We start from the raw sequence: 24,697 nt of genomic DNA, 5'->3' as shown, positions 1-24,697 counted from the left end.
ATCATATAAGTTGTAAAATAGAAATGTTTTTCAAAAACAACAACATGTGGTTAAGGTATTAGGCAATTTAAAACACATGGTGCTACACATGAAATTAAGTTTCCCTACCCGGGAATCACATGGGTGAAATTCCACACTTTTACACTCTGCAGAGGGGTACTCCGACATCGACAGCCTCAACTAGCACCACACAGGGGCTAGAGCATACCTGGGCATGTGTCGGGCCGGGCCGGGCCTTGGGCCGGCCCGAGATAAGCCCGACGCAAAAAAAATCCGGCCCAAGCCCGGCCCGGCCCGACCAAATACCCACCAAGCCACCTCCCAACTTTAATTAATTCCTTCATGATTAAGTGATTTGCATGAACCTGCCGACATAGCCTGCTCAAGCAAAATCTACACTCCTATCCTTCTCTCACGTGAGTACAACGTATACTACTATACTAACTAGCTGCTTCTAATCAGCCAAGACATGCACTAAAAATTCATGTTCTAGCTTCACCATAATGAATTCCTCTAATATTTGTTGCATGCAAGGTTAACTTCCAATTTAAACAAAAGATTTAGTAACCAAATCAAACCATTTGAACTCTAATTATTTTCAAACTTAATTTAATTAATTATCAAAAAATCCGGGTTATCACACAAATAGTGGGATGATCAAGAGGGGGATAAAACTCTTCAAGGTCAACAATGGAGGAGAGAAAATAGATGGGAAGAGAGAGATGGCTCGGGCTAGGGAAGAAGACCCCCCACGTAGAGCTCAACCGGTACTACCGCTTCAGGTACCACTAAGGTATCGGAAGGGTCTCTGGAAGCTCTGGACTCCTCCCGGTACCATAGCGGTACCAGGACGGAAGTGTCGTATCTTGCATGACCGGTACCAAACCGGTACCTGGTCGGAAGTACCGCTTGGGAGTGGTACTACCGATCAAGGTACCGACATGCCTGCTGCTAGCCATTCCGTCGTGTGATGCAGCGGTATGAGTGATCGGTACCAATAGGTATAGCGGTACTACCGCTCTTGATACCGGTACTACCGGGCTAGCAGAAACCTTGTTCCTCAGAAATGCAATATCTCAAGATTGGGAACTCTGATTGGGACGAAACCATTTTTTTTGGAAAGAGGACAAGAGGTACCCCTTGGAATTCGATCATTGTTCAATGTAAAATATGGGTTCCAACAACAGATGTGGTCGGCTCTATGGAAACTAAAAGTTGTGCCAAAAGTTCGTGTCTTCAGATGACGGGTGATTCGTGGAATCCTGCCGGATGAGTGCACTTTGAAGCGGCGACTTATAAAAGAGATGAGTAGATGCAATGTTTGTCTAGCTATGGACGAGAGACCTGATGCATGCTCTGATCAAGTGTTTCCATGCTAGAAGTTTTTGGGCTGAAGCTCTCATATGGCTTGATATTAGCCTTCTTCCGCTGCATCATAATACTTGGGCAAAGGACATCCTTTGTGACCAGCGTTTCACAGACCACGAACGTGGCAAGATCATCATTGTCATGTGGTCCATATGGCACTCACGGAATAAATAGAAACATGATGAGGTACATATTCGTATCTCGTATTTGTAGTAGATCAAATTCATGAAACATGCCATTCAGGTTAGCGTTTAGATTAATAAAACTTTAATAGAACATTGAGCACATGCATGCACGTAGACTGGAATACACCGAATTCAGGCTAGGCGTTTTGATCAATTTTAGCATAGCTGCCATTTTTTTTTGTTTAACGCTAATCTGTACACGTGGCTAGATATGGTTGGTTTGGAAGGAATAGAAGCCAAGGTGAGAAACACGTTGACAGCCACCATTCGCTGCTACGGTCTATCTACCATCTATTGCCCGGTTTGGTGCCGACGACCTGTGGAAGGCGACCTGGAGATGATGCGCACCGTGCCATGATATTGGCAATTGATGGCACAGAATGAGCTCCAAGATGAGAGTAACATAGCTACCTTAACAAGGTTTTGTTTTGCACATAAAACGATACAATTGAATGTTTCGAGTTCTGCCCAACATGGCAATTCAAGACTGAAATTGACATGATTGTGAACAGTAATATGCATAGGAATGCTCATGAGTTGATCGTGAAAGCCAAGTCACATAATTCACTTTTTTTTTATTCTAGTCATTTTTGAAAAGGCATCTTATGTGATAGTATGGGATTAGTAGGCAAGAATGCACAGTGATCATAATAATGCTTTAGCTATATCTAGGGCTTGACAATGTTCTGAATCATAAAAAGTATATCACAATCCCACTCTATACTATACAAAACTTTGTGGCGTAAAATTTAGACTAATATTTACAAAGCCATCGCTGCCATAAGCTATCTAATGATTCCAAAGTCCTATATTTATTCCTGCACCACATAATTAAAAGACAAGATAGAGAATTAGTAGAAGTCCAGAACTCCAGATATTGTGATAGGAGGGCCAATCGGCACCCGCTTTGCTTTTCCTTCCGAAACCAACTGCGGCAGTGTGTTTGCTTTCTTTGGTCCAACACCCGCGGCAGTCCAGATAGTACAATGTGGCCAATCGTTTCTGGAGACGATAGTCTCACCATTTACAATTCCAATCTGTGCCTCGAGAGCAGCCATCTTATCGTTGTAGAACAAGGCGTTAAACGATACGGGGACTTCCCGGTTCTGGTAGGCGGCATAACTTGCAACTGCAGCTACACCATGTGCCCCTTTGTGAGCGAGGGTGATATGCACTTTGTTCAGGTTATTCTCAAATTTTATGCCGTTGAGAAAATTGCTGACATCAGTGTCCTTCTCTGCAACCTGTTCAGTTGTGCAATAAGCACGGTGTGGTCAAAGTCAGAGCATCATCAATGGATATTCCATAATAAAATAACCTAGTGTCATATCCAACTATGGGCTATCACCATGGGGCTGGTAACCTAGGCATGGGCAACAGGCCATGCACTAGTGTTGTGTTGGTTGGCTAGGATCAGTACAAGTGATGTGTTTGTAATTCTGATGGGGGTATGTTGCAAATGATTAAAGTCTGAACACTCGCACCCCCTCCCGTTCTCTGTGCCTCACCCTCTTTCTCTGAATTCTGATCCTGATCACTACTCAAGTCGTGATAATCCACTGTATCCCACTGAATCTGCCATGCTTCCATCCGCGGGACACCTAGGAGTAGCGGTTACATAGAACAAACCTACGACTGAGGAACACCCCAGCAAACAATATCTAATATCACTTCGTTTCATATTATAAGATGTTATTACAACCAATATAGGAGCATACTGGTTGTAATAACACCTTATATTATGGGACGGAGAGAGTACATCTGCGCTGAGCAAAGAATTCCTGCTTTGGAGACTAAGCTGAGCATACAGTTCTTACCTTCCGGAGAAGGCCCAGTATATCTGCCTGGGATAATTTAACAGCAGCAAAAATGATATTGCCAAACCTCTGCTTCGCAGTATCAGGTGTTTTGATATCACCTTTAGCCACAGCCTTTAACTGTTCCACTACTTCTTTGGCCGCAACATCAAATGGAACCTAAATAAAATAAACATCATAACAGAACAAATCAATTATCTTTTTTCATTGGCGAACAAAAGCATCATCTTCCTGTGCACTGAAATTGTAAGCTCAAAGCCGTTTCAGACTTTCAGAGGCAGGATTAGTGCATGCTAGCCAATAACTCCCTGATTAAAGCACATCAATGTAAGGTCATCTGAACTGATATTACTAAACCAGAGATAAGAGTAAATGTTAAGACTAATAGTGTGCCCCAGGATGATGGTGACGTGCCGTGGGAGGAGCCTGCGCAGCTCACACGCAAGCGGGTGCGCGGGCGGCGCGCCGGCAAGAGGGTGGCGGCCAGGGCGGCGCGCGTATGACGTGAAGGTGGCGCCTTTGAGGACTTCCATGGCCTCTGCCTGCTGTGCGCACAGCCGGGGCACCGCGCCGCCGATTGCGTTACGGGGCCGGTGTGCATTCGCTGTGGCGAGGCGGGGCACATGACGCGGGCTTGCTCGCTGCCGCGACCGTCCAGACCTCGCTCGCCGGAGCGGCATGGCAACGAGCCGATGCAGAAACGGCCGCACAACGATGGACCCGTTCGAAGGGACAGGAGGGATGATGGCGACCCCCGCGTGCGCGCAAGACAGGCGCCAGGATGCGCAGCGAGGCAGGACGGCGAGCGTGGAAGGGACGGCGAGGTCAGCCGCAACCTGCGCACTGTTGATCGTTGGGCTGCCGGCGCGCCACCACGGGCTGCCGCTGAGCGCCAGGATGCGCTGCCTCGCCGCGAAGACGCACTACCTAGGGATGCCGCTGAGGGCCGAGGCGCGCTGCCGCGTCGCGCGGTGGCGCCGTTCAGGGCCACTGGTGAGCGCCGCGAGGCGCAGCCACGCAGGGAGCTGCATGTCGCGGAGGCTGGGCGCGCAGTGGCGCGTGTGTTCACCGTGCCTATGGCCGACGACCGCAACGTGTCTGGGCGCTGATGCGCAGGTTGAGTCTCTACCGCTTCGCACGGTGTCGCGCCCGGTGGCGGTGGGTGGGGAGCTTGCTCGGCGCCCCGCGCGGGCGATGTACTTCCTACTACGCACCACCGAGATCGACGACGCGGAGGAGGCGCTCTCCAGAGCTTTGCTGGCGGTGATTGTCGGCAACCGGAGGATGGTGACCACGGAGGAGGTCCACTGCTTGCCGCCGGGGTCGTTCTCCGTGCACTGCCATTGGCTGGAGGACTTCCCCATCTTCGCGGCGAAGGAAGATCGTGACCGCGTGCTTAGGGACTAGGTGTTGACCTCGCCGTTCTTCCGTCTGCTCCTCCGCCCCTGGTCGCGGCGGACGCATGCTGCCTCCGGCGGCCTCTGTGTTCACGCCGAGGTGGAGGTTGAAGGGGTGTAGGCGAACGTCTGGAACTTGGCGACAGCGGAAGCGGTGCTAGCGTCGTCGGCTTGGGTGGAGAGGTTGCACCCTCTCATGAGGAGTCGCGCCGACATGGGCGTGTTCCGTTACTCGGCGTGGTGCCTTGATCCAGCGACGATCGCGCGGGAGGTGGACCTCCACGTCGTCGAGCCAGACGGACATGGCGGCGCTGGCACAGGCGGTGGTGCCGCCGCACGTCAACACCCTCGCGTATCCGCTGCTGGTCCACGTCGTACGTACGATGGATTTTCGGCGGCTTGCGCCTTGGGTGAGTGGCGTGGATGATCGGAGCGGGGCCGGTAATGGTGGAGCGGCGGCCTGGCCGGCGAGGCGCCACTACCCGTACACGCCGGTGATGCCGGACATGCTCCCAGGCTCCGGTAGTGCGGCTGGTTGCAGCTCAGCTCCATCAGGCAGTGGCAGGGGTGGGCCCAGAGGGAGGACGCTCGCGTCTGGAGTGACCGTTAACGCCCCCACCTTGGGCAGACCACGACAAAAGGGAAAGAGAAAAGGGAGGATAGGTGGGCGCCAAGTCAGGGAAAGGAGGATCCGGAGGCTGGCTGCCGTCTCTAGCGCTGACACCCTGCCACCACCAACGGCTACAAGGGCAGAGGGTCCAGTTTTGCTGCCGTCGGAGCTGGTCAACAATGGCGGCCTGGTGGCGACGGAGAGCGGGGGGGAAAGAGGCGTTGTCGCGGCGCGTGTGGGAGTGGCGGATGACGCGGAGACCATGCTGGCCGGGCGCGAGAGGTAGATTATGGTGGGCACCGTGGTGGTCCTCCCTTCTCCATGTTGTGCGCTGCCGCCACCAAGCACGTCGTGCTCGCTCCCCTCTATCCCTATGACGCTGCCCGAATCGCTGTCTATGGCGGCTCCTCTGGCCGCGACAGCTGGGCCTCTGGATGCACTGGCGGGCCCCTTCTGGTCACGATGTTTTTGGTCCGTGCGTGGCCTAGGTGGACAAGCAGGGCCCTTTGGAGGCCGACAGCGAGATGGGCACTCCACTGCTCCTGGAGGGTAATTCTGGGAAGGTGGTGGTTCATGCGGCCTCTGGCGCGAATGATGAAGACGTGGACGAAGAGATTGTGGCTGACACAACCCCTGTGCACGACAGTCCAGACACAGTCGCGCCTCCCTCAATGTCCAGGGGTGCCATGACCGTGAGCAGGTTCGCTACACCACCCTTGGTGTTTCACCGTGCACAGCCGGCGATCCCTGTGAGACCTCAGGTTGTCCCGGCGAGGTCACGTATAGCGGCGAAATCGCGCTCGGACGCTCTGATGCAGGCTCCGGTTGTTCGACGGACTGCTAGCGCTGAACTTCCAGCCACGGCGTAGCTCAAGGATCACGGGGCAACCAGGTGGCATGAACATGGAGCCGAAGGCGGTCACCCTGATGCGCAAGTTGGGACTGCTCACTGGTGATGAGGCACCGTCGAAGGCTGCCCTGGAGGCCTACCACAAGATGTTCGAGCTCCCGATGACTGATGACATGATCGAAGCAATAGCAGAGCTGTACGGGTCGACGCTGGATACGATCAGAGGGTGCTCCCCACCGCTCCTGGGGTTGTCGGGTGGTCGCCTCATCGCGGCTTGACCCCGAGGTGTCATACGGGTGTTACAGTAGTTCCTATGTCGTACGAACCGAAGTTGTTTATCTGCAATGTGCGAGGTCTTAACTAGCGGCTGCAACTCGATCTTGCTATCGTAATGGAAACACTAGGAGCAGATTCTGATCCTTACATCTATTTTCCAGAGACTGATACACAGGGTGGGGTGATTGTGGTCTGGAAGAGCAGGTTGGTGCAGCCTGACAGCGCACATGTTGACGCTAACAGTGTCACGGCCAAGGTGACCTCCTTGGGTGGGATGGCGCCATGGTGGTGGTTGACCTGCGTGTATGGCCCGCAGGATGAGGCTAACAAGATCGCCTTTCTTGCCGAGCTTCGTGCCATTCGTGCGGCCAACCCTGGGCCATGGGCCCTGTGTGGGGACTTTAACATGATCTACCGCGATGAGGATAAGAACAATGGTAACCTGAATCGGAGGATGATGGGAAGGTTTAGGCACTTCCTGAATGACTGCGAGCTCAAGGTGATCTACCTTCATGGGCGACGATACACGTGGTCGAACTAGCGACAGACCCCCAACCTAGTCAGGCTCGACAGGGTGTTTGTCATGGCGGCATGGGAGGAGCTTCAAAGCAGCAGCTCCTTGCGTTGTTTAGCAATGGTTATGGCGGACCACTGCCCCCTCCTCCTCGCCTGCACCACATAGACCGTAGGGCGGAAGCGTTTCAAATTCGAACGCTTCTGGCTGAAACTCGATGGTTTAAGTGAGGTGGTGCAATCCGCGTGGGAGGTGATTGAAGGGGACCCTAACCCCTTCCGCCGGCTCACCACTAAGTTGAAGCGTACGGCGTGTAGTCTCATGAGCTGGAGCGACAAGAAGATTGGGTGTATCAAACTGCAGCTGATGACAGCGCGGGAAGTGGTGTTGAGACTGGATGTGGCCATAGAATCACGACCACTATCGCCTGATGAGCATCGACTCCGGGCCCGCCTGAAGCAAGCCTACTTGGGGCTCGCCTCCCTCGAGCGCACGATGGCCAGACAACGGGCCAAGATTGCTTGGCTCAGGGAGGGGGGCGCTAATACAACCTTCTTCCACCAGCACGCGGCTTACCGAGAAGAACGTCATGCATAGTCTCCAGGTTGAGGGCGCGGTCGTCTCTGACCATGCGAGCATGGCCGAAACTTCCTTCACACACTTTGAGGGGCTTCTTGGCACTACGGTGGATCGGCAGTACTCGCTAGACCTGGACTTCCTGGGCACACACTCAGAGGACCTGTCCGAGCTAGAAGTTGCGTTCGGAGAGGGTGAGATCTAGGAGGTGGTCCACCACTTGCCTCACGGCAAGGCGCCGGGACCCGATGGTTTTACAGCTGAGTTCCTCCAGAGCTGCTGGGGATCGGTGAAGGCGGACTTCATGGCCGCGTTTGATATTCAAGATGTGCAGACGCGGCTTCCAGGGTCTGAACCAGGCACTTCTAATCCTGCTGCCCAAGCGCCCGGATGCGGCTGCTTTGGGTGATTACCGGCTGATCCACATCTTCGCCAAGCTAGTGGCGAAGACGTTGGCTTCTCGCCTGGCCCCTCGGATGGAGTCGCTGGCGGATCGTAACCAATGAGCGTTCATTCGCAAACGGTGCATTCACGACAACTTCATGTTGGTTCAGCAGACGGCTAGATTCCTGCATAGGATGAAGGAGCCACGGGTGATGCTCAAGCTTGACATAGCCCGGGCCTTTGATTCCGTCTCTTGGGGGTTCCTGGTGGAGGTCCTCCGCAAGATGGGGTTTGGGCCTAGGTTTTGCGAGCTAATTCTCCGCAAGATGGGGTGACGCTCAATGGCAAGCCAGGTCCCCCCATTTGGCATAGGAGGGGCTTGAGACAAGGGATCCTCTTTCGCCGTCGTTGTTCGTGTTGATCATGAACACGCTCAACCGAGCATTGGCTAGGGCGATCGAGCTTGGGATTTTGCGGCGCCTGGCGCGGTGGGAGTTGGCCACAATGATGTCGCATTAAGCGGATGATGTTGTCATCTTCTGCCATCCGGATGACAGAGTTGCACGCTATCCGCGGCATTCTTGAGCTCTTTGGACATGTGTCAGGCTGCATACCAACTTCGCCAAATGTTCGGTCTCTGTGATTGCCTGCACGGAGGATGTGGCCGATGCTGCGGCCGGGGTGATGGAGTGCCAGTTGGCACCCTTCCCCGTCAAATACCTCGGCATCCCACTCTCCGTCTGTCGGCTACCGGGTGAGGAGTTCCAACCTGTAGTGGACCGACTGGCTGACAAGTTACCTACCTGGAAAGCGTCAATGATGCCCGGGCAGGGGGCTTGGCACTGGTTAGATCGGTGCCGGCAGCTATTCCGATGCATCAGCTCATGGTGCTAAGCTTCAACAAGAAGGCACTAAAACAGGTTAACAAGATCCTGCGAAGCTTCCTTTTGGCCGGTAGGGCACAGGCCAACGGCGGCCACTGCCATGTCAACTGGTCCAGGGTGTGCCGCCCGCTGCGGTTTGGGGGCTTAGGGATCCCGGATCTCGCCCGCACTGCCATTAGCCTTCAAGTTCGTTGGCTATGGAGGATGCAGACTGACCCCCAACAACCTTGGCGCGGGCTCGACATGCAGTTCTCGAAGATCGAGCTAGACGCCTTCGGTGCCTCCACTTCTATGGTGGTGGGCAATGGCGAATCCGCTCTCTTCTGGGAGGACAGATGGCTGGATGGCAAGTCCATCAGGGAGATAGCGCCAGAGGTTTATGCGCTCATCCCCAAGCGCCATAGGAAGCTCAGCTGGATCTCGGACATCGTGGGCGCTCTATGGCAGTATGTTCAGCTATGGATTAGGCTCAGGGACATGGTGCTCTCCCCAGATCAGGACAGGTTGGTTTGGCGTTGGACGACGGATGGCCGGTATTCCTCCAGCTCCTGCTATGACGCCCTCTTCCAGGGGGTGAAGTTCTTTATCTGGCTTGCTTGCCTGGACGAGTGAGCGTCTGGCGCGTCGAGGGCTGCCCCACCCGACAAGATGCCCGCTGTGCAACAAATCAGTGGATACTATGGCGCACATCCTGACCGGCACCTCCTTCTCTAGTACAGTTTGGTTTGACGTTCTATCGTGGATTCGATCCACCGCTGGGCCTCCTACGGTTGAGGGTGACTTTGCAGAGTGGTGGTCGCTGCCGCTGGTGGTGCGGACCTCCCCACGCCACTTGCACAAAGGAACATCGTCACTCATCATGCTCACGGCGTGGTGGATCTGGAAGCACAGGAACGTTGCGGTCTTCAACAACACGCGCCCCTCGATGGCCTCCTTACTCAGTGACATCAAGGCCGAGGCGCGACAATGGGCGGACGCGGGCTCCCGGGGGCTTCGCCAACTCCTCCCCAAGATTAGGTCTTTTGGGTTGATTTGTACGGCGTGGCGTTGGTCCTTCTACTAGACATTGTACATACAAACCTTTTTTATCTATCAATGCATCGAAACGCAAGGCTTTTGCGTTTTCGCGAAAAAAATAGTCTGCCCCATTTCAAAATTATGAGTGCAAAAAGGGTAATGAGGGTATTACCCCAATCGATGGGGGGAGGTCGGTACCCAAATGTGTAAGCCTAGGTGCCTGAAAGTAAAGAGGGTAGTACAACAAATAATGTGTGTGAAAATAGGTAGGCATATATGATCTTTCACACTAAGTTCGGGGTTTATGTGTCTTCTCTTGTAAGCCTCACGTTTGACTTAAATCACTAGAGCATGTCAGTCCATAAAGTTAACAGTGGTAACATAAAGTGAGTTTGTAAGGTTGATCTGCCACAAACTTCTTTGTTTTGAGATAAGCTTAGAAATTTATCATTTGGTATTAGTCTGTGACAAAACAACATGGGGTAGTGCAAAATCGCAACCCCTTATCCTTGCTGACAATTTGATATTTTATTGTTCTAAATGTCCACAGGTTAAAGTTTCTCGATCAAACACTAGTTTCCTGAAAAGAATGCAGATTTCCTATGTATAACAGATGAGATATATTTACCTGGATGGATTTAAGATAATCTTCAGACCCAAACAAGATCTCGCGCAACCTCTCCTCCCACTGTTTCCATTCTTCACTAACATCTGAACCATTTGATGGCTTCCCTCTGATTCGATATTATTGGTCAAATCAGCCAAAATATAACAGAATTATGCTTTTGCCACCATTATCAGCTGACACAACACTAGCTTTCTACCCAGGGGTTAACAGGTAAGTAGATAACAGTTAAATACCTTCCACGCTTGCTTCTATGCAGACTGAATAAGCCAAGCCCCTCATCTAAGATACTTTTGACATCACCAGGCAATGGAGATCTTAAATTAAGAAAAGCCAAGTAGCAGTTTAGTAGATACAAGTTTTCTGACCAACAAAAGTACAAACAAAAATGAAGCCGGACTCATCACGGCATGATTTTCTGGTACATATATAGTATGAAAGGCTATAAACTTCTGGGTGCACAATGGTACTAGTTCTAAGTATTTCCCCATACACGAACACAGAAGCGCATGGCTCAATAAATAGGATATTTTAGGTAAGCAGTAAATGAATACAAAAAGAGAAAAAGTATAAGATGGTAAGAAACAGGTCTTTAAAAAAATGGTAGAACCAGTATAGGAATATGTGAAAATGTCTACCTATCTGGCTTCAGGAGAGGCATCTTAACCAAGGAGCCAAAACGCTCATACAGTTCGTTTTCAAATTCTCTTCGACTCTGGAGGAGCATTTTTCTTATGTCATAATCTCATAGATAATATGGCATATTCCAGCAGGATTTGAAATAATTTTCAAGGAAAGGACATACCTTGCCATCATAGAGCTTGTAAAACTTTAGCAAAACATTACCAACATTCGGTGAGTCCTTGCCCAGATTCCCCTTTATACGTGGTCATAACATGTTAGACAATATACAATATACAGAAGCCACTATCTACAAACTTGTGTAAAGTGTAAATACTGCATCCATACCGGATGATTGACCCGTTTGAGTACACGAAACATGAAAACAGCAAGAGCTTCAAGTGAAAATGGATTTATATCGGTGCCTGCAGTTTCAAGGAAATGAACAAAAATTACAAAGCAATTTAATGATCCAATCCAAGAATATAGTCAATATCGTAAAGAGAGATGGACACTGAAGATGGAAAAAATATTCTAGAATTAAATAGTCTCTGATCGCGGGGTTTTGTAGAGTTATCTATTTTGTAAATTTATTCCCTGAAACTATATTGTACAGTACAGATTACCAGGCACAGTATCAAGTACACATACTTCTCAATGTCAGTACAGCCTTGTTTTACATGGAGAACCATAAAGAAAAATGAACTACAAAAAGGTCCTCCATAGGGTGGGACATGAAGGCTGATGACACCTCTGTTGCTCCTCCACAGCTGTCTATGGACTTCACGTGCAGCCGTTTTGTGGACTAACTGCAGTGCCGCTTCCACAGCATTGGCCCATCCCTCCAACATCAGAACACCGAAGAAGATCCTGAAGGTGAGAATTCCACTGGAAACGGAGAAGGCTCTTTGCTCCATCAAAGGTCCAAAGCTCATGACACGTGCAGACTCAAGAGAAATAGCCAAGCCATGTCATGTCAGGTTGAAGCCCGGCTCCATCCTCCATAGCCCCAGTGAGGGCCTTCAATCAAGAGACTGGGAAGAAACCGAAGAAGAAAGGACACCATATCGGAAGCAAAATCGACGAAGACCAGCCTGACAAGGGCGCTTGAGATGAACCAGAAATACATCATCCTTGAAAGAAGAAATTAACGCCAGGCACTAGATTTTGAATACATGCGTCGACTGAAAACCAATCCACTTGGTCAGATCCATGGAGAGATGAAGCCCAAATGAACGAATTCGCCGAGTGCATGGTGTTCTGGATGAGAAGGCCGACGAATGCAAGAATAATTTTCAGGGATTATTAACTTGAAGGCACCGGATTGGATAGCATGGGCGGATCTTGGCTCCCTCCACTAGCACCGTCACCGGCCAGATAAGGGAGAGAAGAGCACCGCCGTCACCAATTGAAGACCTTGGCACAATAATGGTAGAAACATCTAAGTGAAAGAAGGTGGTGCTAATCAGATCTGGCTTAATGGTCTCCTCCTACTCCACTGGCGCTGGCGTCGCCAGCCAGACAAGGGGGTAATGTCGCCCACCACCAACAGAACAAGAACTGACCACCAGATGAACGAGCTAGAAAAGGGAAACCAAAGTACACACTGCAGCGCCTACTCCTATAAACAACATACCTCCCCTCCCAACTCACTCTGGGCTGGTGGCACAAATGGAGGAGACAGGGAGAGAACGAGGCAGAGCTTCACTTTGCCGCACTACTCAAACCTCACATCTCTCAAACCGCTTTCGGAGTCCTAGCAGGCTCATCTTACAGACTTGTGAAAGTACTACATTCATGAGATTTGAAGCCCATAATATCTCCAGCATACTCCAAATTATTATCAAAAGTTGCTGTGTTGCATTTCTATCATAAATAAAAACCAGCGCTGAATTTCTAAATATTGCTTTCCTCTTGAGTTATTTGTGAAGTGGCAAAAAAACAGAGCAACAAATGATGAAGCATATGTTACCTTCCGAATCAGGAATAATAGGAACAGCAGCCGCATTTGTGGTCCTGCACATATCTTCGATCTAGAATAAATGGACCACCAGTTCCGTTCTTTCTAAATTGTAGCATGAGAAAGAAATGACATTGATAGCTTTACTACATCTAATTTAAAAGTAAACTTACCTGCTGCCATACGTCCTTGTTTGGTGCGTTTTTGTCGGCAAGGGTTATTCTAAATGATTTGTTTTTTTGCTCAGCAGCAACCTTTTGCCAGTATTTTCCTGTAAGGGCCGGCAGTTTACAAAAAGGTCAAAACAGCCTCGCTTTAGAAGAAAATATAACACATAAAACAGCAAAGAAAATTGAAACAAGTATACAGGCATATATTTATGCAGTAATCTACCGATAGGACAACTGATGCTAATATATACTGCTAAAAGTAAACACAAAATAATATTCCCTTAGTTTTTCAAGAACTGCATCTACAGCAGGATATCCACTATTATTTATTTCAGTAGAGCAGCTTTCCTTTCTGAGTAAAAATGCAGTCCTATTTTGGCCCTGCCAACTTCCGGGATCTGGATTCCATTTTTAGAGAAAAGAAACCAGCACCTCCCAACGGTCCAGTGACACCCAACAATTGAGTGCAAGCTCCAGATATCAGTGGATTACTTTTGTGTCCTCGCAGAAACAAAATTATTGTCTTATTTTGTCCACTCCAAATGATGGCTTCCGAATTAGGCCTCGCAACCAAACCAGATTACTAAAATAGGGTCCTTCCGCTTACGAATCAATATATATTGATAAAGATAATACTACCAAATGTGGAAACTACACCAGCGACTGGAAGTTTTTTTTCCACTAGCACAATGGAATATTATACTTCTCGAAAATAAATATTTCAGGAAAAGAAAATCTTGCGGGCAGTTCTTATTGTTGAACAAGGAGTGCATATCAATTATTCAATTATCACTGTGAACAATAGGATGCAACTACATAAAGCATAAAGTTGGGAAGAATGGCTACATGCTGCCAGAATTATCAAATTGTATTTGTTATCATAAGCACATGTAAACTGCACTATTGCTCACGTCAACACGCATTCTGTTTGCAGAAGATCTAAGAACAAGTGGACCTCCTGCAATCCATGTTTTGGTCCTATGCACGCAGCAACCAAAGAATACGTACCTTTAGTACGATCTCCTTCCAAACTATGAAGAGGCCGGTTATCACCAAGGCCACCAGGCATTTTCAATATTTCATTACATAAAGCAGACTTTGCACAACCAGGTATACCTGAAAGAAGAAAAATAAACATGCATGACGGAAAACAAAATAATATGATAAGGACCAAGAGAATATAATAGATACATTTCGGAGAAAAAAACATAATAGAAATTAGAAAGACAAAAAAAATGAACTTGGCAGGGAGAAGAGGAAAATCTATATGTTATTTACTAGCTAGAAAATTGTGGTATATTGATGAATCTTAGAACAGTCCAAGCAGTTGGTCTAATATAAGCATATGCTCACTTGTTTTATAAGTTTAAGCCAAACAGTCCAAGCCCATAGAGACAGTTGGTCTAACACTTACAATTAGTATTGCTTAAACAACGATCCACTTAGAAGCTGCTTGCATACAACTTTATGGTTTACTTATCTGGTTTATCAGGTTTATAAGCTGTAAGCTTCATAAGCTAATGTTTGAGGATGGAGAGAAGACCAACCTACACCAAATACGTTCACTATGAATGCTCACACAGGGTAACAAAAATCCAGAACCAACAAATCTAGGGCATATAGTTAGTTAAACCTAAAGTTACCTGAAACAATGGTCTAATCTAGCCATATGTGGTCCAGCTGGTATGGCACCTTGGTTTCTGGCTGAAGGTCAGGTTCGATGCCAACCAAGCAGGTGTTAGACAAGTTATCTTCTTTTATTTTCAGAGATTTGTTCCCACAAGAGTCGAGACCTCGCTTGTTTGAGGCTTAGGATAGATGAATTAAAGAATGGTCACATAGGCCCTACTTGCAAGTTCTGAGTTCATGTTCAACAACCTATGGGCATAATGGCAGTACAAATGATTCATCGGGCTTTTTAATATTGAGAGTAATAAATATTTGCTTACCAGTCATTCTAATGACTATAATCAACTCAAGATGAAGAGTGCTTATGAAACATAAAAGTTAGAATCTGTTCCAAGAAAATAGAATTTACCAGGAAAGAAGACAATAAGGCCCTCAGTTTTCGACACAACATCGAGGGAAGCTGTAGGACTAGAAGGTGCTGCCCCACATTCTGGCTGAAAATCATCCTCTTTGTCTTTATCTCTCTGTGCATCAAGTATGGCCAAGAATTTTTCTGTTTGAACCATGTCGCCAGCAGCCCTTACCAAAGCCAGGTTTGCAGGGCTGCTCTTAGCATATTGTTCAAGAAAAGGCTCTGCCTCACTAAGATATTTTCTTTCTAAATTTCCCACAGTAACATAAATTGAGGACGAGAGTGACTCATTGTCATACTTCCCTCTAATGTAGGTAGCCCTGTTTTGGGAAACCAATTGAATTAAAAGAAACATACAATGATTGGTACAACCCAAAAGAACACCTATGAAGAGAAAGAAGTTAGTAATATACCATTTATTCAACAGTATGCAAAGCTCTTTCAGTTTACTTTCTGATGTTCCCCAACTCTCCATTTGCCTATTAACACATTCAGGACCATTTATATCAGAGGCAGCACTGTTTGCATTCAATACAACAGCACCAACCGCAATTTAAACTTTATAGTAGTCACAATTGACAACTCAGCTAGAAAAGATTCACATGGCTGAAATCATGAAGAATCAAATCATCATTTGATGAAGAAAAATCCTTGAATATCACAGAAGGGGTAACCAACATGGGAATGGCCTCGCTTTACAGGTATTGAAAGGTGAAGAACAAAAATTTGAGATTTGATACATGACATACCTTACGTAATAATTACTATAATCAGATCGTTTATCTTTGAAAATGGTGGAGAGGACATTCCGAATTAAGAATGTCCTTATCTGTCAGGTAGCAATGTAAGAGAATTGTCAGAAGATACAGATACAAATCCAATTGTTGCATTCCTTTCCACCATGCAAGAATAAATGAGCTTCTAAAGAAAAGAAGTCCGCACAGATATGCCAAGCTTGTAAGCATTATATGTTAAAATGAAAGCGAGCAATCCAGAGTAAATAGCATCGTATTCGTACATCAAGAAGTGATCAGGAGCACCTAAGCCCTATAACTGAAAACAAATACAATGACGTACCTTATAAGGCAGGAATTTTAGTTTGATCATTAAATTTGAATCCTCATCAGCCAGACCATCCTTAGCTGACAAACTTGAATCCAAGGAACCTTCAATACTGTTCAATAAAATGTTACTTTCTTTGGAAAGTTCAGCAGCCTTCTTATTGTTTGCCCTGAACAGGTTTACATCAATGAAGAAACCTAGCCATGAAACATCAAGTCAGTCAATGACACACTGACATATTATATGAGAAGAATTTTAAGTCACATGGTCCATACCCCTATACAATGGCCATAACCCTTGATTTTTCCTAAAAAATACATGACCGGTTAAATCTAATGACAAACAATAAATCCGAAAAGGCAAAGGATAATAGTACTGCAATGAGCTAGTAAGGTACGCGTCACTGACTTCACAATCTTACTTCATCTCTTGCCGATAACGTTTAAAAACAGAATCATCATGCACATGGATAACCATCTTGTAATACTTATCATTTGAAAGAGAATCAACTTTTTGGCAATTCCCATAACATTTAAAAGCTGCAGGAAAGCAACTCGGCTTCATCTGCTTCATCAAACGAATCGTCTCCTGTAACAGGGCAGACAAAATAAATTATCATGTACTACTAGTTAGTGGATCATTGATATTTGAAGTTATCAACATTCACAGTAGAAGTATGTATATTATTTACTGCAATTGTGAAAGACTTAATGCTAGACAAGAACAAATAAAAATTACTAACCTGTAATTTCTTAGTTGCATAGTCTGTAGGATGTGCTTGCAAAAACTCAGCAACAACAGATTCACCAGCTTTTTGAGACTGAGCATCAAGACCACCATTTCCAGACCAATCAAAATGGTCTGGATACATTGAAGATCCAACATTTTCAAGAATTGCTTTAATTTGCTGTTCATATAAAATTAATAAGAAGTTACTGCAAGATTGAACCAATACGAAACTAAGAAAAAACATGAAAAAGGTGAATACCAGTTGACAACATTAGATAATACCTGCATTTCGTCTAACCTATCAGGGGCACATATTTCACGTAAAGTTGGTCCTAAATCACAGTCAGCTGCATAGGAAAGTAACTTTGTATAAACGATAAAAACTAATGTTATTACACAACTTCACAACTCGACTGCACTAAGAATTATTTCATACAACATGTTCAGATGCATCAGAAAATATTTACAAGGACAAAAGCATAGATAAGAACCATTTCAAAAGGTGAAGTTCCCAAACAAGAATAATTGTATTTTATTTCCAGTATTTCGATTCTCCTCCTTTCTTGATTTCCATTTTGTCCCTTGCCCTACCATATTAAGCAAAATACAATTGAATATGTAGAATAGCCCATATGGCCAGGAGCAGCCTAACACGCCTAGAACTTTCTTTTTCTTTGAGAGTACGCCAAGTCGTACCCTATTTTTATAGAAGGCAGAAAACAAGTACAAGACGACTACTACTGGCTGAGAACAACAAGCACGAACTCCACACCAGGGCTAATCTGAAAACAGACACCACAGACATTACTAATACACACAAAAGAGCCTGCCCTAAACTGAGTAACGATGCTGCGTCTCGACCAAAGCCGGTCAACCCTGAAGATCAACAGCTCCAAACAAATGAGAAGTAGCCACTTTTCTTTGAATGGGAAAATCAAATAAGGAGTTCTATTTGAACAAAAGCTTAACATTGAGGTGAAAACTTGTATGAGATTGTTGCGAACAGACAGAAACTATCTTTACAGTTCATCTATTGCACTCAAACAACAAGGCAACATCATTTTACTTGCTTACCACCATCTAATGGAGTCTGTGAGAAGTTCCTTAGGACTTCTTCCATTTGAACTGAACTTTCACGACTAACCATACGGGCAACCAGACCTTCAAGTATCTCACCCTGTACGATTGCATGATCCTTTGACCCTACAAATAAAAGAGACATGAAAACTTTTTACAACAGCTGTGAAGTGTAAGACCACAAATTATTATTCAAGATAGTCTTACCTGGTACAGATATATCAGCTACTTCGTCAAGGGCTTTGCAAACCGGTGTAGCAGTCCCCTCTTCACACAATGCATCATAGGCAGCAAAAAAAGAAAAGGCAGATTCCCTTCAAAGATATCAACAGAAATAATAATAATATTAAAAGAAGAGCCAGGGAAAAATGAAGATATATCTGATATCAAACAGCTTTGGAATGGAAACTTATTTCGAGCAAGGCAGTCAAGTACTTTGACATAAGAATTTTCTTAACATAAAGTTGTCAGATGGCCACCTTGTGGAAAATAGCCAGACATGATTTGTTGGGAGGCGCCATTTTCGACAAAAGGCAATCACCTCCGGAGTAGAATAGAACCTTGGTTTGCCATGACCTAACTCTGTTACAGCTGTAACCACGGCTGCATAAAGGACAAAATAAAATCATATAAATATGCATTCAAAAGAGATGTTGTAAACAAAGACTACCAAGAATGGTAAAATTCATGGAATGAAAAATGATGTCATATTTAAATAGGTGAAGTAACCTCTCCAAAGTAGAAGCAAGACAAATACTGGCATACAGACAGAATAATAACATGAGCAGAAAAGGGATGTTGCACATACCATAATCATCCTTTGGCCTTTGTCCGTGGTCTCCTAATACAGCCGTCACAAGTTCCATTGAAATGTTTACCCGGTTTTTCTAGAAGCACAAAACAGAGACAAGATCAGGAATCTTAAGAAAACTGCTGAGAAGCAGAAATGCAAACAATGAAAAGCCCTAAGAATAAACAGAATATTCTTGATGAGTGTTTAGTTTGAATAAACTATGCATCAAAGAAAGATTAAACAGCATAGCTACAATGGTCTGTTACCTAATAGTCCCTCATTTTCATTTTATAAACCATATTTGGGTTAAACAAGGGGATTAACATTGCTATGATACGAAGAGAGCAGTAGAGAGAAATGAACATGGTACCCATGGTTGGAATAAGAGAGATTACTTAGTGTATGTGTATTCACCATAAATACTGAGGGAAACAAATAAGCAAATAGGAGAGAAAAGGTCATCAATTTAACACGCAAGCATTATAATTTGACACAAGATCCAAAAAAAACTATTGGCCACATAATTTGAAACGTAGAGGATAGACATGTGATTTCTTAAGGTACTTACTTCAAGGGTCTGCAAAATTAAGATCTATACTGAATAAAATAGAAGCGGTGAAATATAAATGAAAAATAATATTCTCCTTAGTTCAAGGCTCTGTGACTGTGTCAATACTATATGCAAATCAAGCATCAAAAGATGCACGGACCAGAAACGAAAAAACATGATAATAGGGAAGTCAAAAGGCATGTAGTTCTATGAGGAAATTTGCACTGGGGATGGAGTACCGTGAGATAATGATTAAATTTGTCTTGCATTTTAGGAGCTTCCTCCCCCCAAGCTTCACGAAAAATACGGCCCAGGATAAAAACGCCCGCAGCAGTGTAGCTATAAGCAGGAATTACACCTTCAGTTAAATAGCTCAAGAAATATAAAAGACGAACTAGCAGAACCTACATATTTCCAAAGCTGTTCTTGGAAAATGCTCCACCATGCTGACCAGCATACATGAATAGAGATCCTGAATGCTTAAGCGTAACCTGAAGAAAAACATATCTTCGTAGGGTTAACACATTTTAACCATCATTATAAGTAGTTAGCCACAAAAAAAAGTCATTGATTGATCAAAAGGCGAAAAAAAAGAAATCAAATATACCTCCATGGTAGCTAAGCCACGCGACACCATCTCAATCATCCGATTTCTTGTCTGCCATCACAAAAATGGGGGTAAGGTTCTCACTAAAGGTTTTTAATTAGAACTCCATTCACTAAATGTAAGTAGTAGACTCCCAAACTACCAGAAAACACTACTATTACCAACAAGTTTACTGCATAGCCAGTTCACTAAACTTTTCTACAATAAGATAAAACTAAATGTGGTTATATTAACCAACCCCATTAAGGCCACGCAGATTGCAGAAAGCATGTTCAAGCGTTCATCAACAGTGATGCGCAGCAGCTAATTTCATTTGAAACTACTCAGAGGAAGACGATAACCTGATATGTCATCAATACAATGGAAAACTAAAGCAATTAAGCAATGGATGATTTAGAAACTATGTCTTGATTTAGCCAAGGGATGTATTATGACAGTCTTGTTTGGTTTGTACCGCTCTTCATTTTTTGGTGGGCTGTAACCAAATAAATTATTATCTTCCAGACAGTATGAGATGATCAGTACCACCAAAATAATCACGGAGAAAAGCACCTAATAGTGGCTCATGAAGGAGTTAGCATTGTTTGTCACAAGGTGAAGGAAGCAAGGAGCAATCCAGCAAACACCCGCAAGGTAAGGGGAGCTGCCGACCACGCACCTCTTGGTCGGAATTTTCGTTGTCGAATTTGGGGTAGAAAGCGGCCTTGATCCGCGCCTCCGCGAACCAGGTGTCTTTGTCCACAGCAAAGCCCGTGGCCCCCGTGAACAGCGTCGATAGCTTATCATCGGCGCCGCCCTGCTCAGGCATCCCCTCCAAGGACGATGATGGTGTTGCCATCGTTAAGTATGCACTTTGCAACTCGCAAGCTTGGATTGATTCCTTTACAGTTCAGCTCTAGGCACCAATTAAATGTCATTACACAAGCTGAAAGATCAAAACAGAAACAAGAAATTATCATTTTAAATTTCTATAAGATCATGTAAATTCGGAATCGCAGGTGTTGTGAATTTCAGACCAATTCAGTTTCTCACATGGATCAACAGTTGACAATGGCATTGACAAAAAACAGAATCGTAAGGCGGTAAAGGAGGCACTGACGGACTCCTAAAACAAATTTTTATAACAGCATAGAATATTTGGTAGAGGATAGCAAAGATGAACATGTATTTTCAAATCCATTGTTAGTACCATATCACTAGTTTAGTTTATCCGAGCTTCCCATGACCACAGACACTTCGATTTAAGGAGTCTTTTTCGGATTTGGATTTGGCAATTCGTTCGGTGTTGAGGTCAATGGAAAACTTGTATCTATATTCTGGTTCCTTAAACATGAAATCAATTACAAACAATTATTAAACCATAGTGCCAAACCACAATCACTCAAACTCAATGAGGTATGAGTTGTCCATTCTCTATTTCTAAAACAAGAAATTGCATAGTCGAGAGGAGAAGCAGCTGAGCCGAAGAGGCGGAGAGCAATTGGACTGACAAAGATGGGAAGTGAGGGCAGAAGAGATCGAGGCAGTGCCGCACCTGGCGGCGGCGCGTCGCGAAGGAGCCGAGGAGGAGGCGCCCAGGCAGGTAGGGGCGGGCTCCGAGCCTCTGGCGGGGGCCGCCTGCCGGCAAGGGCGCGTGGCGGCGCGCTCCATGTAGCGACCAAGGAAGCGAGGCAGTCCCTGGAGGCTGTAGCAACCAAGGGACCGAATCGGCTGTGTTTGGATGCACTGAATTAGATGATAGAATTGAATTGGATTGGAATACCAAATCCAAGATGGAAAGGAAATGACCACTAATTCCAATTCTATTGTGCCGGGGACAGACAGAGAAGATGGGCTGGGCGAGCGGCATGGGGTCAAGCCGGCGTGCCGAGGACATGGGACGGGCCAACGCCGCTACCCCTATCTTGGCCTCACTGCTTCACGCACCGTTCCCCAACCACGGCTCGACCTAGGGCTTCGGGTCGGACGGGGAGCGGCGGCCTGGAGGAGGAGTAACACGGACGGGAGGGCATGGAGGAGGGAGACCAGGGAGGAGAGGCGCCAGGAAAGGTAGGATGGGGTGGGAGGACTTACCTGCGCCGCCGCCAGGGTCCTCTCCTCTCTGCGCGTGTGGTCGCCAGCCTCGGGTAGTCTTGCGAGCGAGGAGGTCGGCGCGCGGGGTAGAGGGCGGAGGACGGAGGGCAGGGAAGAGGTCAGGGGGGGAGGGTGTTGGCCGCCGGCGACCCCCTTTCTCATCTACTAGGAACTGTCGCTCGCCACTTCTCCTCCTTGGTCGCTCGGGGAGAAAGAAGCTCACGTACCGTTTCGGGAGGAGCGTCGCCAATTCCACGCACATACAGAGGCCTGACCCTCCGAAAATGCCTCGGACGGGTGCGGGCTGGAATTTGCCTCCGTTTCCAGACTCTAATTCTATGTGCAGCCAAACAGTAGAATTATTGCTCCGAATTCCAATTCCCCAATTCTATGCCTAATTCACTGCATCTAAACACAGTTAGAAGTCGTTTGGAAGCCAGGTCTTCATTTCATTTGTAGCATTTTGAAATGAATACATGTATTCATTTCATTTACATTATAATTCCAGAAATGGACACTTGTTTGGTTGCCACAGGAATTGTAAATGACAGTAGAATTCAATATTGAATTAGTTTGGTTGTCACAGGAATTGTGAATGACAGGTTTCAGCTCGGAATTGTGATTACACATGGCATCATTTTGTTGGATTTCTTAAATGAAATGATGGCCTAATTCTGTGGCAACCAAACAGCCCACTTATGGAATTTTAAAATGAATTCCAGAATTTCAGGCTCAAATGATGGATACCAAACGACCTCTTATGGTTGCTCCTGGGAATACTACGACCTGGGCCGGCCCCTTTGCGTCCGCGGTTGCTCGTTCGGGACTCAAATCCTTGGATGCTAATCGTTATGGTTTTTCGGTGGGTTTTTTTTTTAAGTATTCAAATTTTGAATAAATTTTTGAATTGAGAAATTGGTAAGACTTTGAAAATTTCCAAACTAGGAAATTGTTCAGATTCGAATTTTTTTAAATTGAAAGCTGTTCAAACATGAACATTTTTTAAAATTGAAAATTGTTCAAATTTAAAAAAAAATTGAAAAATGTTCAAATTTGACAATTGTTTATTTCAAAAAAATCAAACAAAATTCATGTTTGAACAAAATTCAGACTTGAACAAATTTATAATATAAACATTTGAAAATTAGAACAAAAAAACAAATCTGAACAATTTTCGAAAATCAGCAAACCAACGCAGCAAAAACCAAAAAGAAATACCAAAAACCGAAAAGCAAATGTGAAAGAACACAGATGTCGCCTAGAGGGGGGGTGAATAGGCGATTTAAAACTTTTACGAGATGGGCTTAACAAATGCGGAATAAAACTAGCGTTTACTTTGTCAAGCCCAAAGCCTATATACTATTGTTCACCTATGTGCACCAACAACTTATTCTAAGCAATGATTCACCTATGTGCACCAACAACTTATGCTAAGCAATACAAGCAAGTATGTGATAGCAAGATATGTATAACTTCAAGCACGATGGCTATCACAAGGTAAAGTGCATAAGTAAAGAGCTCGGATATAGAGATAACCAAGGCACGCGGGAGACGATGATTTATCCCGGAGTTCACACTCTTGCGAGTGCTAATCTCCGGTGGAGAGGTGCGGTTGTTTAGTGCTCCCGAACGCCACAAGAGGCTCACCTTGAGGTGCGGTTGCTCGATGCACACCAACGCCACAAAGGCCTCACCCCAAGATGCGGTACTCACACCACACACCGAACGCCACGAAGGCGCCTCACCTAAATCTCCGGTGACCCTCGCCACAAAGGCCTAGGTCACGGTTCCACTAAGGGATTTCCTTCGAGGCGGAAACCGGGCCTTACACAAAGATTGGGGCACACATCCACAACTTAATTGGAGGCTCCCAACAAATCGCCACAAAGGCCTAGAATCCGTCTAGGGTTCCAAGAACCCAAGAGTAACAACTTTCTTGCTTTCACCTCCACGAATCACCGTGGAGAACTCAAACCGATGCACCAAATGCAATGGCAAGAACACCACAAAGATGCTCAAGTCCTTCTCTCTCAAATTCCAACAAAGCTACAAAAGCTATTGGGGGAATAAGAGAGGAAGAACAAAGGGATTCACCAAGAACACCAAGATCAAGATCTAGAGAGTTCCACTCACAAAGAGATGGATTTGATTGGTAGAAATGTAGATCTAGATCTCCTCTTCCTTTTCCCTTAAAAAGGTTCAAGAATCATTGGAGGGATTTGAGGTAGAGGGAGCTCTCAAAAACTAGCAATGGAGGAGAGCAAAAAGTGTGTAAAGCAGCAGAAAAACGAGAGGAGGAAGAAGGCTATTTAAAGGGGCTGCAGGATTTCTGCCCGTTGGGCTCGTCCAAGGAGAGGCCGGCAGTGCCGGCCCATTATGGCCGGCAGTGCCGCCAGCAGGAAATCAGCGAGCGGCTCGGCTGGGCGAGCGAGGAAGCGTGCGGCAGGGCGAGCGGAGCAGCGCGCGGCAGGGCGGGCGAGCGGCGCGCGGTAGGCGGCCAGCAAGCGGTGG

General features: G+C 46.1%; 1 protein-coding gene across 1 annotated transcript; it reads right to left on the bottom strand.

The window, feature by feature from the left end:
- Positions 1-2,195: 2,195 nt before the first annotated feature.
- Positions 2,196-22,413, bottom strand: LOC124691665 (tRNA ligase 1-like). The gene is made up of 27 exons (XM_047224941.1): positions 22,187-22,413; positions 20,772-21,038; positions 20,114-20,164; positions 19,915-19,997; positions 19,746-19,845; positions 18,972-19,050; positions 18,643-18,766; positions 18,371-18,477; positions 18,161-18,289; positions 17,369-17,433; positions 17,100-17,264; positions 16,779-16,945; positions 16,633-16,664; positions 16,373-16,554; positions 16,045-16,124; positions 15,709-15,774; positions 15,293-15,615; positions 14,263-14,370; positions 13,258-13,355; positions 13,097-13,157; positions 11,473-11,549; positions 11,309-11,380; positions 11,142-11,218; positions 10,740-10,820; positions 10,507-10,612; positions 3,371-3,529; positions 2,196-2,797 (listed from the first exon to the last, which is right to left on the bottom strand). The coding sequence occupies exons 2-27, from the start codon at positions 20,949-20,951 to the stop codon at positions 2,405-2,407; spliced, it is 3,165 nt and encodes a 1,054-aa protein (XP_047080897.1). The 5' UTR covers positions 20,952-21,038; positions 22,187-22,413; the 3' UTR covers positions 2,196-2,404.
- Between the last annotated feature and the right edge of the window lie 2,284 nt (positions 22,414-24,697).

Source organism: Lolium rigidum, chromosome 2 (genome assembly GCF_022539505.1).
Source record: "Lolium rigidum isolate FL_2022 chromosome 2, APGP_CSIRO_Lrig_0.1, whole genome shotgun sequence".
In the NCBI taxonomy this organism is placed as follows: Eukaryota; Viridiplantae; Streptophyta; class Magnoliopsida; order Poales; family Poaceae; genus Lolium; species Lolium rigidum.
Note: the sequence above shows the minus strand (reverse complement) of the source record. Positions and strands in the feature narration are given on the sequence as shown.